A 14,904-nucleotide genomic window follows, 5' to 3' on the forward strand; every position below is an offset into this window, starting at 1 on the left:
AAATCTATAGCATTGCTCACCCCTTTTCACTGTCATTATGGCACCCGGGAAATTACACAATATAATTGCCATATCGTATTTGTAATGCACAGGTGGCAGCATTACAAGGTGGCACTTGAAGATTAATCATATTTTATAAATTAATAGTCAGTTAATATGATAGTTGATTGTTTAACTCGTTATTTACTGTACATCAACATATTACCTCACACTGTCCTCATCACTGCTCGAAGTAACTCAAATAAGCCTGTAATGCGGACTCCTTCACACCAGGTGGCCACACTGACGTTGTAAAGTCCATTCAACGTGTTTGTCAGTGAAGCGAGCAAGAACATTATAAACATCAATCGTCTGCAGTGGTATGTCCTTTTTATCGACTGACTTTTAACATTCGGCGTATTTTTTGTGTATTTAGCGCAAAGGCATGTGTTTAAAAATATTTGCAAATATTGTAGCTATAGCTAGCTGCACTATCACACATGCTAATTTCAATGGCGACTGAGCACATGATATTGAGTTAGCTTAGCATGCTAGCGCTATTTAGCATAGCTAGCAAGTTTGGGGGCGTGTAGCACGAATCTCTTCCAAAGCAGTGTCTCTAACTAGATATTTGATTTAGTTAGATAGCGAGATACGTTGTATATTTTTGTTGCACCCTCTACCAAACAGTTGTTGGAATTAATGTAATGATCTCTGTAGCGAGAGACAGACCGAGAGTGGTCTCAACATCGTGTGTTCCCATCCCACCTCTCGCAGATTCCTTCTCGTTTGACCAAGAAACTTGAGCATTAGTGGGAGCGGAGGGGAGTTGGAAGAAAATGGACCAGAGAGCTTGGAAGAACCCATACGCAGACTATGATGGGAACCCTGCATCTGTGCAAGAACTATTTGATTCACAAGGAAAGGTATGACGCTAACGTTAGCTAGCTAAAGTTAAAGCTAGCTAGGCCTGGTAAGCAAATGGTCATATCCTGACTGTACAATTCATAGCCTACATGTCATGAGCCTTTTTATGCTAAATGCATCACGTAACTGAAATATATGCAACATTCAAAGGACTTCAAAGCCAGGCCTACTGATAAAGATCTAATACAATATAATCCATTATGTTCTGTCATGGTGTTCTCTACAGCTCACAGCAGAGTTTGCAGGGCGGCTGAGCAATGCCATTAGTCAGCTGTTGATGCACATGGAGAATGGGCTCAAGTCTGCCGACCCTAGAGACTGCACTGGCTACACTGGCTGGGCAGGTGAGGAAGAAGAAACCACCATCTTGTGTTTTCTAGGTTTAGGCTGTGTTCTAATGTCACCTCGAATCACAAGTCTCCTAAACTCTGTCCATTCTTCCTCTCCCCCTCGTCTCCCCCAAACCCCTCTCCCTCCATAGGCATCGCCCTGCTTTACCTGCACCTCCACGGTGTGTTCGGAGAGCCTTCATTCCTGCAGAAGGCTCTGGACTACGTGGGCCACAGCCTGACGTGTCCGACGCGGCGACGTGATGTCACCTTCCTGTGCGGTGACGCCGGGCCCCTGGCCGTGGCTGCGGTGGTCTACCATAGAGTACAGCGAGCACAGGAGTCAGACGAATGCCTCAGCAGGTCAGTACAGGACATGGGCCAGCCATAAACGTGTGTGTATATAGGATCTGTTTATTTTTATTTAACCTTTATTTAACCAGGTAGGCCAGTTGAGAACAAGTTCTCATTTGCAACTGCGACCTGGCCAAGATAAAGCAAAGCAGTGCGATTTAAAAATAACAACAACACAGTTACATATGGAATAAACAAAACATACAGTCAATAACACAATATAAAAACGTGTTGTGTACATCATTGGGGACTGCTTACAAGACTGAGAATTAAGACACTGGTGCTGTGTGTGTCTAGATTTCATTCCACCAAATCACTAATTTGATCAATATGTGGCTACCATACTAGTCACTCCTCGCACGTGTAGATCTGAGAGGATTGGGTAGGTGTCGCAATATGGCAACAAGGTCCGCCTGACCTATTGGAAGGCAAGATCCTCACAGGTCTCCAGAAGATCCTAGGGGATAAGAGCTAGATGTTGATTTGGACAAAAGTCCACACAGTTAGTCAGGCAGATACCATAAGATATCTGAGGTAAACTGAGTGTCCCCTCCTCTCTGCTTCCTCCCTCCAGGCTGCTGCAGCTCCATCAGTCGGTGGTAATGGGCTCCGGGGCCAGCGGGCTCCCAGATGAGCTGCTTTACGGCAGGATGGGGTACCTCTATGCCCTGACCTTCATCAACCAGCAGTTTGGTCACGACAAGATCCCCATCCAATACATCCAACAGGTCAGTCGTAGGCTCAAGGTTAAGGTTTATCACATACACATTGGATATGTATTCAATGTGTTTAACAAGCACTGTTACGTTGAGTGTGTTCAATAGAAACGCAGTTGTTTGAGTGAGCTACGGAGCATTGTCATCAGAAAGGTGAATGATTTTCTAAGTAGGACCATTTGATAATTAAATGAAAATGTTACCCTTTTCACACTACTGAAATGAGCTTAGCCGAGCCAAGTACTGTGCTGGCCTGGTAATGCATCCATTGCTGGAACTGTGCAGATGTTTTTTTATTTTAGTAACTGTCTTGGTCTCAACATACTGTTGAGTTAGAATAGTAGAATACAGAAGGTGCTATTTTTGAAATGTGGTTGGGCATTGGCAGTTTCTCTCTTATGTCGGTCATTAGCTAGGTTCCATCAAATTGGCGACAGATTTTCATGCAAATATTCTAGAAGCACATATTTTCCCACCAGTGGCGCTTCCACCAAACAGACTTGCTGTGGATACAAATCAGTGGGTGATGACGTAGTGCACACAATGTCACCAACGTGGTCCTCTGTAGCTCAATTGGTAGAGAATGGCGCTTGTAACGCCAGGGTAGTGGGTTCGATCCCCGGGACCACCCATACGTAAAAATGTAAGTCGCTTTGGATAAAAGCGTCTGCTATATGGCTTATTATTATATTATTATGTACGCTTAAGTTTACATGTACTGAATAAAAATCCAAAGTCCATTGCATTTTCAACTCTACCGATAGTTTTGTCACAAACTGTTGCGTCTTGGCCCATGTGCTCTGGCCAACAGCTCACAGATAGTGTGGGTAGGCTAGTCTACATGATGAGATTATTATGGATAAGGGAGAGATTATTTTTTGTCAATCATCGCTCATCGTGTCACCAGAATAAGACCCTAAAAATGTATTGGAAGGGAGCATCAAGATCACTGTGCACTTTCACCACCCTGTGAAGTTCATCACTTATTTCATCTGTAGCCTAAAAAACTGCATGGTTTCCCCGAGTCGTAGTGGGAGGACCACACATCCATATCATCGCGTGACTCCAAGTTTACTTCGGTATGATGGTTATTATATCAATATTTGCGCATAAAGGCGTTCCCACCGCCATTTGTTGCATAATTTTACAGACACAAAAATATGCCACCATGTTGAACAAACAAATTATCTGTGTCCATTTATAAAATTGTATAAAAACTTCATGATTTTTTGTATTTTTTTATACACGGTATAAGTAGGTGTGACTTTACTCGCATAAAAACTGTGGATGGAAACATTGTTAGTTATTCACTCAATTAGCCCATGTCTGAATTTTTTTATTTTTTATTTAATTTTAATTTTTAGAATGGTAAATTAATCTAGCCAGCTACCTAAACTTGTAGTAGTCATTGTCAAGTTACGGACCCCATTTGATTTTGTTAGTCACTCTCACTGAGATATTTTATTAACATGGCATAAAGACAGGGCAAAATGTAAAACTGCAATATGGCCTAAAAATCTGATCTCAATAATTATTATTTTTGAAAACAAATAGTGAATCGCCAATAAGTTAGAAAAAAATTGAGATGGTGTGTAGGTGTGTCCAAACCTTTGACTGGTAGTATATACAGTGGGGAGAACAAGTTTTTGATACACTGCCGATTTTGCAGGTTTTCCTACTTACAAAGCATGTAGAGGTCTGTAATCTTTATCATAGGTACACTTCAACTGTGAGACAGAATCTAAAACAAAAATCCAGAAAATCACATTGTATGATTTTTAAGTAATTAATTTGCATTTTATTGCATGACATAAGTATTTGATCACCTACCAACCAGTAAGAATTCCGGCTCTCACAGACCTGTTAGTTTTTCTTTAAGAAGCCCTCCTGTTCTCCACTCATTACCTGTATTAACTGCACCTGTTTGAACTCGTTACCTGTATAAAAGACACCTGTCCACACACTCAATCAAACAGACTCCAACCTCTCCACAATGGCCAAGACCAGAGAGCTGTGTAAGGACATCAGGGATAAAATTGTAGACCTGCACAAGGCTGGGATGGGCTACAGGACAATAGGCAAGCAGCTTGGTGAGAAGGCAACAACTGTTGGCGCAATTATTAGAAAATGGAAGAAGTTCAAGATGACAGTCAATCACCCTCGGTCTGGGGCTCCATGCAAGATCTCACCTTGTGGGGCATCAATGATCATGAGGAAGGTGAGGGATCAGCCCAGAACTACACGGCAGGACCTGGTCAATGACCTGAAGAGAGCTGGGACCACAGTCTCAAAGAAAACCATTAGTAACACACTACGCCGTCATGGATTAAAATCCTGCAGCGCACGCAAGGTCCCCCTGCTCAAGCCAGCGCATGTCCAGGCCCATCTGAAGTTTGCCAATTACCATCTGGATGATCCAGAGGAGGAATGGGAGAAGGTCATGTGGTCTGATGAGACAAAAATAGAGCTTTTTGGTCTAAACTCCACTCGCCGTGTTTGGAGGTAGAAGAAGGATGAATACAACCTCAAGAACACCATCCCAACTGTGAAGCATGGAGGTGGAAACATCATTCTTTGGGGATGCTTTTCTGCAAAGGGGACAGGACGACTGCACCGTATTGAGGGCAGGATGGATGGGGCCATGTATTGCGAGATCTTGGCCAACAACCTCCTTCCCTCAGTAAGAGCATTGAAGATGGGTCATGGCTGGTTCTTCCAGAATGACAACGACCCGAAACACACTGCCAGGGCAACTAAGGAGTGGCTCCGTAAGAAGCATCTCAAGGTCCTGGAGTGGCCTAGCCAGTCTCCAGACCTGAACCCAATAGAAAATCTTTGGAGGGAGCTGAAAGTCCGTATTGCCCAGCGACAGCCCCGAAACCTGAAGGATCTGGAGAAGGTCTGTATGGAGGAGTGGGTCAAAATCCCTGCTGCAGTGTGTGCAAACCTGGTCAAGACCTAGAGGAAACGTATGATCTCTGTAATTGCAAACAAAGGTTTCTGTACCAAATATTAAGATCTGCTTTGCTGATGTATCAAAACTTATGTCATGCAATAAAATGCAAATGAATTACTTAAAAATCATACAATGTGATTTTCTGGATTTTTGTTTTAGATTCCGTCTCTCACAGTTTAAGTGTACCTATGATAAAAATGACAGACCTCTACATGCTTTGTAAGTTGGAAAACCTGCAAAATCGGCAGTGTATCAAATACTTGTTCTCCCCACTGTATGTAGATAGATAGATACTACCAGTCTAAAGTTTGGACACCTACTCATTCAATGGTTTTTCTTTATTTTTACTATTTTTTTTACATTGTGCAATAATAGTGAATACATCAAAACTAGAAATAACACATTTGGAATCAAGTAGTATCCAGAAAAAGTGTTAAACAAATCAAAATATATTTTATATTTGAGATTCTTCAAATAGCCACCCTTTGCCTTGATGACAGCTTTGCACACTCTTGGCATTCTCTCAACCAGCTTCATGAGGTAGTCACCTGGAATGCATTTCAATTAACAGGCGTGCCTTCTTAAACGTTAATTTGTGAAATGTATTTCCTTCTTACTGCGTTTGAGCCAATCAGTTGTGTTGTGACGAGGTAGGGGGGGTATACAGAAGATAGCCCTATTTGGTACAAGAACAGCTCAAATAAGCAAAGATGAATGACAGTCCATCGTTACTTTAAGACATGAAGATCAGTCAATATGGACAATTTCAAGAACCAGTGTTACCGCTGCTGCAGAGGATAAGTTCATTAGAGTTACCAGCCTCAGAAATTGCAGCCTAAATGCTTCAGAGTTCAAGTCACAGACACATCTCAACATCAACTGTTCAGAGGGGACTGTGTGAATCAGGCCTTCATGGTCAAATTGCTGCAAAGAAATCACTACTAAAGGACCCCAATAAGAAGAAGAGACCTGCTTGGGCAAAGAAACACAAGCAATGGACATTTTTGGTTCCAACCGCCGTTTCTTTGTGAGACGCGGTGTGGGTGAATGGATGATCTCCGCATGTGTATTTCCCACCGTAAAGCATGGAGGAGGTGGTGTTATGGTGTGGGGGTGCTTTGCTGGTGACACGGTCTGTGATTTATTTAGAATTCAAGGCACACTTAACCAGCATGGCTACCACAGCATTCTGCAGCGATACGCCATCCCATCTGGGTTGGGCTTAGTGGGACTATCATTTGTTTTTCAACAGGACAATGACCCAAAACACACCTCCAGGCTGTGTAAGGGCTATTTTACCAAGAAGGAGAGTGATGGAGTGCTGCATCAGATGACCTGGCCTCCACAATCACTCTGCGCAGAGTGAAGGAAAAGCAGCCAAAAAGTGCTCAGCATATGTGGGAACTCCTTCAAGACTGTTGGAAAAGCATTCCAGGTGAAGCTGGTTGAGAGAATACCAAGAGTGTGCAAAGCTGTCATCAAGGCAAAGGGTGGCTTTTTGAAGAATCTCAAATATAAAATATATTTTGATTTGTTTAACACTTTTTCTGGTTACTACTTGATTCCAAATGTGTTATTTCATAGTTTCGATGTCTTCACTATGATTCTACAATGTAGAAAATAGTAAAAAATAAAGAAAAACCCTTGAATGAGTAGGTGTGTCCACACTTTTGACTGGTACTGTGTGTGTATATGTATCGCTATCTCTGTATACATCTCTAAATAAGCATTGTACAATTAAAGGTCAAATACACTGCATTTCAAACAGTCAGCAATAATCTAATGAATTCAGGGCTTGTGAAGTTATACCTAGGCTAAATATAAGCTTTCCACAACCATAAGACCCACTAATAATTTAATTATTTTATCAAAATAGTTAACCTGCTTTTCTTTGTTTTGTTGCAATCACTGATCTGGCTTTTAAGTCGGTCAATGAAAATGCCCTTTTTTGTTACAGATGTAACTAGAACCATCCATAATGCACCTTCACTAATAATGACTAACTTAATGTAGGCATTAGGCTATAGAAAATTAACACACGTCTCATCAACAATCTCTCAAGCCCACGTGCTAGTGATTAGTCAGTTTATCTTTTATATTTCAAGTTTAGCCAACTTGGATCCATTTTCTAGCTAACAAGGTTGAACAGTTGAATTGTTATGTACAAACCTGTCTGTCCAACTGTTTGAAAAGCATGTTAGCCTGTCCACTTTGTTCAGATGTATACCAGTCTGGCTAAAATGCTGCTAAGGGTACGTGCTACCACAATGCAGCGCGCGACAAACTGAGCATTCATTTTCTAGAATCAATGTTCATTGGTACTCTCGTTTTAGTAGTGTCTGCTCTGCATGCAATTTGAGTTGTTGAGACATAAAAAGGGTATTGTTTGAAAAGTTAACTTCTCCTCTAGTACAGTAAAATAATGTGTCTTGGTGTCCATATGACCGATTTCTGTTGGAACAAACCTCAAATGCAAATACCGAAAATGTTTTGCTCGGGAGGGTTCGCGTAACAATATTTCGCTTAGGGGCTATGGGCTGGTCTAACTGCATGTGTGGGTATGGATGTGGGTACGCAGACCCACTGCAGCCCCTCATGATGAGTTCAGACTTTTTGTGGCCCCCACCCCCATCAAAGCTGCCCATCCCTGGACAAAACCAGAATCTAATATCAGAGCCAGTAAGTTTCAGGTCGGCACAATAGTGTGAAAAGTGTAATTATTTTCAGTTGATATAGGTTGTGTACGTTCACTCATCCACCCTACAGATTTTCAGAAGCAATACAACAGTAAAGCCTATTTACAATATTATATTATTATTATAAGAAATCCTGCTATTCCCTCCGACGAACCATCAAACAGGCAAAGAGTCAATACAGGACTAAGATTGAATCGTACTACACCGGCTCTGACGCTCGTCGGATGTGGCAGGGCTCAAAAACTATTACAGACGACAAAGGGAAGCACAGCTGCGAGCTGCCCAGTGACACAAGCCTACCAGACGAGCTAAACCACTTCTATGCTCGCTTCGAGGCAAACAACACTGAAGCATGCATGAGAGCACCAGCTGTTCCGGATGACTATGTGATCACGCTCTCCGTAGCCGATGTGAGTGAGACTTTTAAGCAGGTCAACATTCACAAGGCCGCAGGGCCAGACGGATTACCAGGATGTGTACTCCGAGCATGTGCTGACCAACTGGCAAGTGTCTTCACCGACATTTTCAACATGTCCCTGACTGAGTCTGTAATACCAACATGTTTCAAGCAGACCACCATAGTCTTAGGACACTAAGATAACCTGCCTAAATGACTACCGACCCATGGCACTGACGTCTGTAGCCATGAAGTGCTTTGAAAGGCTGGTCATGGCTCACATCAACACCATTATCCCAGAATCCCTAGACCCACTCCAATTTGCATACCGCCCCAACAGATCCACAGATGATGCAATCTCTATTGCACTCCACGCTGCCCTTTCCCACCTGGACAAGAGGAACACCTACGTGAGAATGCTATTCATTAACTACAGCTCAACGTTCAACACCATAGTGCCCTCATCACTAAGCTAAGGATCCTGGGACTAAACACCTCCCTCTGCAACTGGATCCTGGACTTCCTGACGGGCCGCCCCCAGGTGGTAAGGGTAGGTAACAACACATCTGCCACGCTGATCCTCAACACGGGGGCCCCTCAGGGGTGCGTGCTCAGTCCCCTCCTGTACTCCCTGTTCACCCATGACTGCATGGCCAGGCACGACTCCAACACCATCATTAAGTTTGCCGACGATGAGACAGCATATAGGGAGGAGGTCAGAGACCTGGCCGTGTGGTGCCAGGATAACAACCTCTCCCTCAATGTGACAAAGACAAAGGAGATGATTGTGGACTACAGGAAAAAAAAGAGGACTGAGCACGCCCCCATTCTCATCGACGGGGCTGTAGTGGAACAGGTTGAGAGCTTCAAGTTCCTTGGTGTCCACATCACCAACAAACTATCATGGTCCAAACACACCAAGACAGTCGTGAAGAGGGCACAACAAAGCCTATTCCCCCTCAGGAGACTGAAAAGATTTGGCATGGGTCCTCAGATCCTCAAAGTTCTACAGCTGCACCATCGAGAGTATCCTGACTGGCTGCATCACCGCCTGGTATGGCAACTGTTCGGCCTCCGACCGCAAGGCACTACAGAGGGTAGTGCGTACGGCCCAGTACATCACTGGGGCCAAGCTTCCTGCCATCCAGGACCTCTATACCAGGCGGTGTCAGAGGAAGGCCCTCAAAATTGTCAAAGACTCCAGCCACCCTAGTCATAGACTGTTCCCTCTGCTACCGCACGGCAAGAGGTACCGGAGCGCCAAGTCTAGGTCCAAAAGGCTTCTCAACAGCTTCTACCCCCAAGCCATAAGACTCCTGAACAGCTAATCATGGCTACCCGGACTATTTGCACTGCCCCCCCCACCCCATATTTTTACGCTGCTGCTACTCTGTTAAAGTGACTATGCAAAAATAATAATTACCTATTACCTCTACTACCTCAACTAGCCGGTGCCCCTGCACATTGACTCTGCACCGGTACCCCCCTATATATATAGCCTCCCTACTGTTATTTTATTTTACTTCTGCTCCTTTTTTCTCAACACTTTTTTGTTTTATTTTAATTTTTTATAAAAAAATTAATGCATTGTTGGTTAAGGGCTGTAAGTAAGCATAATGTCTACACCTGTTGTATTCGGCGCATGTGGAAAATAAAATTTGATTATTATATATTAATTATATTCCTGTTGTGGTGTGTTTTGAATGCTCTCTCTCCCTCTGATCTGAGGCTGTGTTGATATCAGTGATCAAATCAATTTTATTTGCCACATATCGCCGAATACAACAAGTGTAGACCTTACAGTGAAATGCTTACCTACAAGCCCTTAACCAACAATGCAGTTTTAAGAAAATTAATTTAAAAAATAATTATTAAAGAGCAACAGTAAAATAAAATAACAGTTGGGAGGCTATATACAAGGGGTACCGGTACAGAGTCAATGTGCGGGGGCATGGGTTAGTTGAGGGAATATGTACATGTAGGTAGAGTTAAGAGATGTGGCGTGTGTTTTGACTGTGTTTTGACCCTGGTCTCTCGCCCACAGATCTGTGAGGCTGTGTTGATATCGGGGGAGGGTCAGTCCCAGAGGTTCCGTTGTCAGGACCAGAGCCCTCTGATGTACGAGTGGTACCAAGAACAGTATGTAGGCCCCGCCCACGGCCTGGCAGGCATCTACTACTTCCTCATGCAGGTAATAAAGCTAGAGCTGATTGGTTTAAAACTTCCCTTTATTGTCATGCAGGTAAAGCTGATAGGCTGAAAATCCCCATTTATGCAGGATTAGGAATCTAAAGAAAACGCCTTCATATAACCTGTTATGTTAAGTCCTATTCCACCAAGTAGTTTACTAGTTGAATCATACGCTGATGCTGGAATAGTGAGTATGTGAAATGGCTGGGGGACTCTGAAGACCAGGTTGGGAAACATTGTATAACGGGACCTTAAACATCATCAACCAGGGTTGGGATCAATTCAGGGAGTAAACTTGCTTTTTCTCATTGAAAATAAACCACCAAATGGAATTGACTCCAAACTTTTCATCAACTTACTATGACGTGTGAGCCATGAAACCTCATTGATCATCTTCCCTGTTCTGTGCCCTGCAGCCAGGCTATGTGGCGGGGGATGAGAGGGTCCACAGACTGGTGAGGCCCAGCGTGGACCACGTCTGTCGACTCCGCTTCCCCACGGGGAACTACCCACCCTGCATAGGGGACAACAGGGACCTGCTGGTGCACTGGTGTCACGGAGCCCCAGGCATTATCTACATGCTGCTGCAGGCCTACAAGGTACTGGAAACCTGGGTCCTTTTCAGTAGGAGGGAAACGTTTAGAAAAGAGTGAAACTGGGAGGTGCTACCTGAACTCATCCAATGAAAACGCAGATGTTAGCTTTTTTTTCCCGTTACAAAATGTTTTGATACGGTGTGACTCTACTGAACACACCCCAGGACTATGTTATGGATAGATTATGTGATGGATAATTACTATGGTACATGCAATCTCAGATGTAATTGGCAGAATAACATCATGGAGGCCGGGGGTCTCTTGGAGTGAAATAGTGGCATTTGGTGGTGAAGTTGTGCCAGCCATAATGTATAGCTGCAATACACAATACATGTGTCCCTTAAAACATTATCGCATTACTTTTATTCTGAAAATGTGTTTCATATGTCACATTTAACATAGAGGGCATTAGTTGTCTGCCAATCAATCCTCTTGGGTTAGAAATAGACTACTGAATTTATACAGCGCTGTCTCAACGTCTCCTAAAGAAACATCCATTTTTTAGTTTCCTGTTTCAAACATTTAAAAACGTTTTGCCCTCCTGAACATGCCCCTGTTATCCCTCTGCAGGTGTTTGGAGTAGGCCAGTACCTGGAGGAGGCTCTGCAGTGTGGGGAGGTGGTGTGGCACAGGGGTCTGCTGAAGAAGGGCTACGGCCTGTGTCACGGCGCCGCGGGCAACGCCTACGCCTTCCTGGCCCTCTACAAGCTCACCCATGACCCCAAGCACCTCTACAGGGCCTGCATGGTGAGAGACAGCCTAAACTTACTGACCTGATGGGGAAATCTCCTGGCCCTATGTCCTCACCTGTTACCACAAGCAAGCTCTCATCAATTGATGAGGATGTGGAGCCTGGAGTTTCCCCTGGTCCGGTCACATGATCAAATGACTAAATTGTTGTTGTTTTTTTCTGGAAAACTCCTGGCTCGACTGTACGTCCTCATCCTCTACCACCCTCTCTGTGGTGGTTTGATGTTTTAACAAATATACATTTGACAGGGTCTCTACTAGGTTTATGACTTACTAATTTAGTAGCTTATGTCAGTGTGTTGTTATTGACAACCGCTAGGTGGCTGTCCGTGTGTTGTTATTGACAACCGCTAGGTGGCTGTCCGTGTGTTGTTATTGACAACCGCTAGGTGGCTGTCCGTGTGTTGTTATTGACAACCGCTAGGTGGCTGTCAGTGTGTTGTTATTGACAACCGCTAGGTGGCTGTTAATGTGTCTTTGCATCAACACAGACAGTGAGAGAGAGGGGGAGGTGTATTTGATGTCTCTTTTTGGAGGGGCTCCATATGGCTGGAGTCCCATGTGTAGTTTGAACTTTATTAAGATGCAGCTATTAATATCCAGCTGGAAATGGAGCTGCCAGATGGCTGCCCAAGCTCTTCCATCTTACCCCAATGGACTGTAATGGAACCAACTAGAATGGCTTTGTGGTCACATAGGTGGGCCATTTAATCCTAGTGGCATCTAAAGTGTCACTGTAAGGCACACATTAAGAATTGGCTGCTAAAAATGAATTTCTCTTAGGACAGTGTTTGTCAATCGTCTGATTGTTGACTGTTGTATTGTGAAAAGCCTGACTCGGGTCTTTTGTCTTCTGTAGTTTGCAGACTGGTGCATGAACTACGGAAAACATGGCTGCAGGACACCGGACACTCCTTTCTCATTATTTGAAGGTAATGTGAAGCCATCTAACACACAAAATATCAAATGCTTGAAGTAGAATGTTTAGCCTAGATCAGATTTGCTCAATAATTTGGCAAATTTCAATTAATCAATGAATAGTGGAAAGCTTGAGGACATGGTCGTGTTCACTCTCCCGAGTGGCGCAGTGGTCTAAGGCGCTGCATCGCAGTGCTAGCTGTGCCACTAGAGATCCTGGTTTGAATCCAGGCTCTGTCGTAGCCGGCCGCGACCGGGAGACCCATGCGACGGCGCACAATTGGCCCAGGGTATGGGAGGGAATGGCCGGCAGGGATGTAGCTCAGTTGGTAGAGCATGGCGTTTGCAACGCCAGGGTTGTGGGTTCGATTCCCACGGGGGGCCAGTATGAAAAAAATATATATAAAAAATAATGAATGCACTCACTTAACTGTAAGTCGCTCTGGATAAGAGCGTCTGCTAAATGACGTAAATGTAAATGTCTCAAATTGTAGAAAACTGACAAACTGGGAGGGACTACCTGAACTGGGAGGGACTACCTGAACTTTGTTTTCATTTTCCTTTGCAAATTTTTTTTGCTAAGGTGTGCCCTGACGAATACGACCCAATAACTGTTTTAGACGTGAAATCAATGTGTCACTTCGTGTCCACAGGCATGGCTGGCACCATCTACTTCCTGGCGGACCTCCTCCAGCCCCTGAAATCAAAGTTCCCAGCCTTTGAGGTGTAAAAGGTATCCCTGCTTACCCCTGGTCTCCTGCCTGCTGCTCTGGAAACTATGATACACATCCAAGCACCTAATCTCTCTCCATCTCTCTCACACACACACACACACACACACCGAGACATTTAAAGAAACACTCACACAGGCATATACACCGCAGAGTCACCTCTGCAGGTGATAATCAAGATGACTTTTTCCATCACAACAAAATCTTCCCACAGTCTCTCCTTATTGGCTGAACGGTAACTGTGTGTGGTCAGCTCACTGTGGTGTAGGGAGGAGGACCAGGGACAATCAGTGCGAGGGTGACATTTTGCACGAGCAAATGGCAGTGAGCAAAAGAACCATAAGATTTCAAATAGATGTGAAGGCAAATTATCCAATGTGAATTCCAAATACTTCAACTCTCAATTGCATCGCATACATCACATGCATTGCTCAGTTGTCTAAACCCTGGTTAAATTCTTATAACACTACTTGTTGAAAAGTTCAAATTAAATCATGCTTTATAATTAGTTTTTATCATGCAGATTGAGTTTTATGGTATTCTTTGCACAGATCTGCACCTTTTTTTTGCGTGAGGAAAATGTCGCCCCTAGTCTAATATGTGCATGGTGCATGGGGGTTTGAAGTGTTATGCACTGAATCTTGCTCACTATTTTGTGTCTAGACATGGGGCATAAGCAGAGATGACCACCTCAAGTGGATTGTCGATTGATAGACATCAATTGAATATTTACTTTTCATTCATTTTTATGACGTATTGAGACTTCAGTTTATCTGAGATGAAATTGACTACGATTTTTTTTGCTCAGGCTAGAGTCTGGTCAAAAGGTAGTCCTCTCAACTCGGGACCATAATTAGCCCCTTGGTAACGGGGGTTGGAGCCCCGTCTCCAATTCTCCTGTCTATGTCCCTACTATCTGTGTCTACTTTCCCGCTGTACTGTTTATGAATCAATAAAAAATTACCAAGGGGATCGGAATACCGATCAATCTCCTATATAAAAAAAAATATCTTTGCTCCAACATTCATGTTTGTTAATTTTAGATTTCACCTTTTTTTTTGAATAACCGGAATAGAAATTCCATGGTGTAGAGGATTTTTCATCTTTGCAGATTGTGGCTGCAATAGAAACTTTGTAGTAAAATTATTATACTGTGTGACAAAGTACTACAGTAAAACTGTAATGACCATGTGACGCATCATAACAAGTGGTGTGTGTGTGATGTACGCTTGTAACTCTACTGCTCATCTACGGTTTCTTCACATTTCCATTGGCTAAATAATAAAACAAGGTATTTTTTACATCTCACCTGTCTGTTACCTTTGCTATTAAACTATTATTCATTGTTGTAGTGTTCTGAATCTG

The 14,904-nt window shown here is 43.5% G+C and overlaps 1 protein-coding gene across 2 annotated transcripts; it reads left to right on the forward strand.

Moving 5' to 3' along the window:
- Window positions 1-277: 277 nt before the first annotated feature.
- lancl1 (LanC antibiotic synthetase component C-like 1 (bacterial)) lies at window positions 278-14,847 on the forward strand. 2 transcript variants are annotated; one of them, XM_041888917.2, is made up of 10 exons: window positions 278-359; window positions 757-905; window positions 1,133-1,250; window positions 1,388-1,598; window positions 2,164-2,317; window positions 10,399-10,545; window positions 10,961-11,143; window positions 11,711-11,887; window positions 12,750-12,822; window positions 13,462-14,847. In XM_041888917.2, the coding sequence occupies exons 2-10, from the start codon at window positions 819-821 to the stop codon at window positions 13,536-13,538; spliced, it is 1,227 nt and encodes a 408-aa protein (XP_041744851.1). In that variant the 5' UTR covers window positions 278-359; window positions 757-818; the 3' UTR covers window positions 13,539-14,847. The 2 variants fall into 2 exon arrangements, with proteins under 2 accessions (XP_041744851.1, XP_041744852.1); XM_041888918.2 differs by having other exon boundaries at window positions 342-422.
- Window positions 14,848-14,904: the final 57 nt, after the last annotated feature.

This window comes from Coregonus clupeaformis, chromosome 10 (genome assembly GCF_020615455.1).
Source record: "Coregonus clupeaformis isolate EN_2021a chromosome 10, ASM2061545v1, whole genome shotgun sequence".
Lineage (NCBI taxonomy): Eukaryota > Metazoa > Chordata > Actinopteri > Salmoniformes > Salmonidae > Coregonus > Coregonus clupeaformis.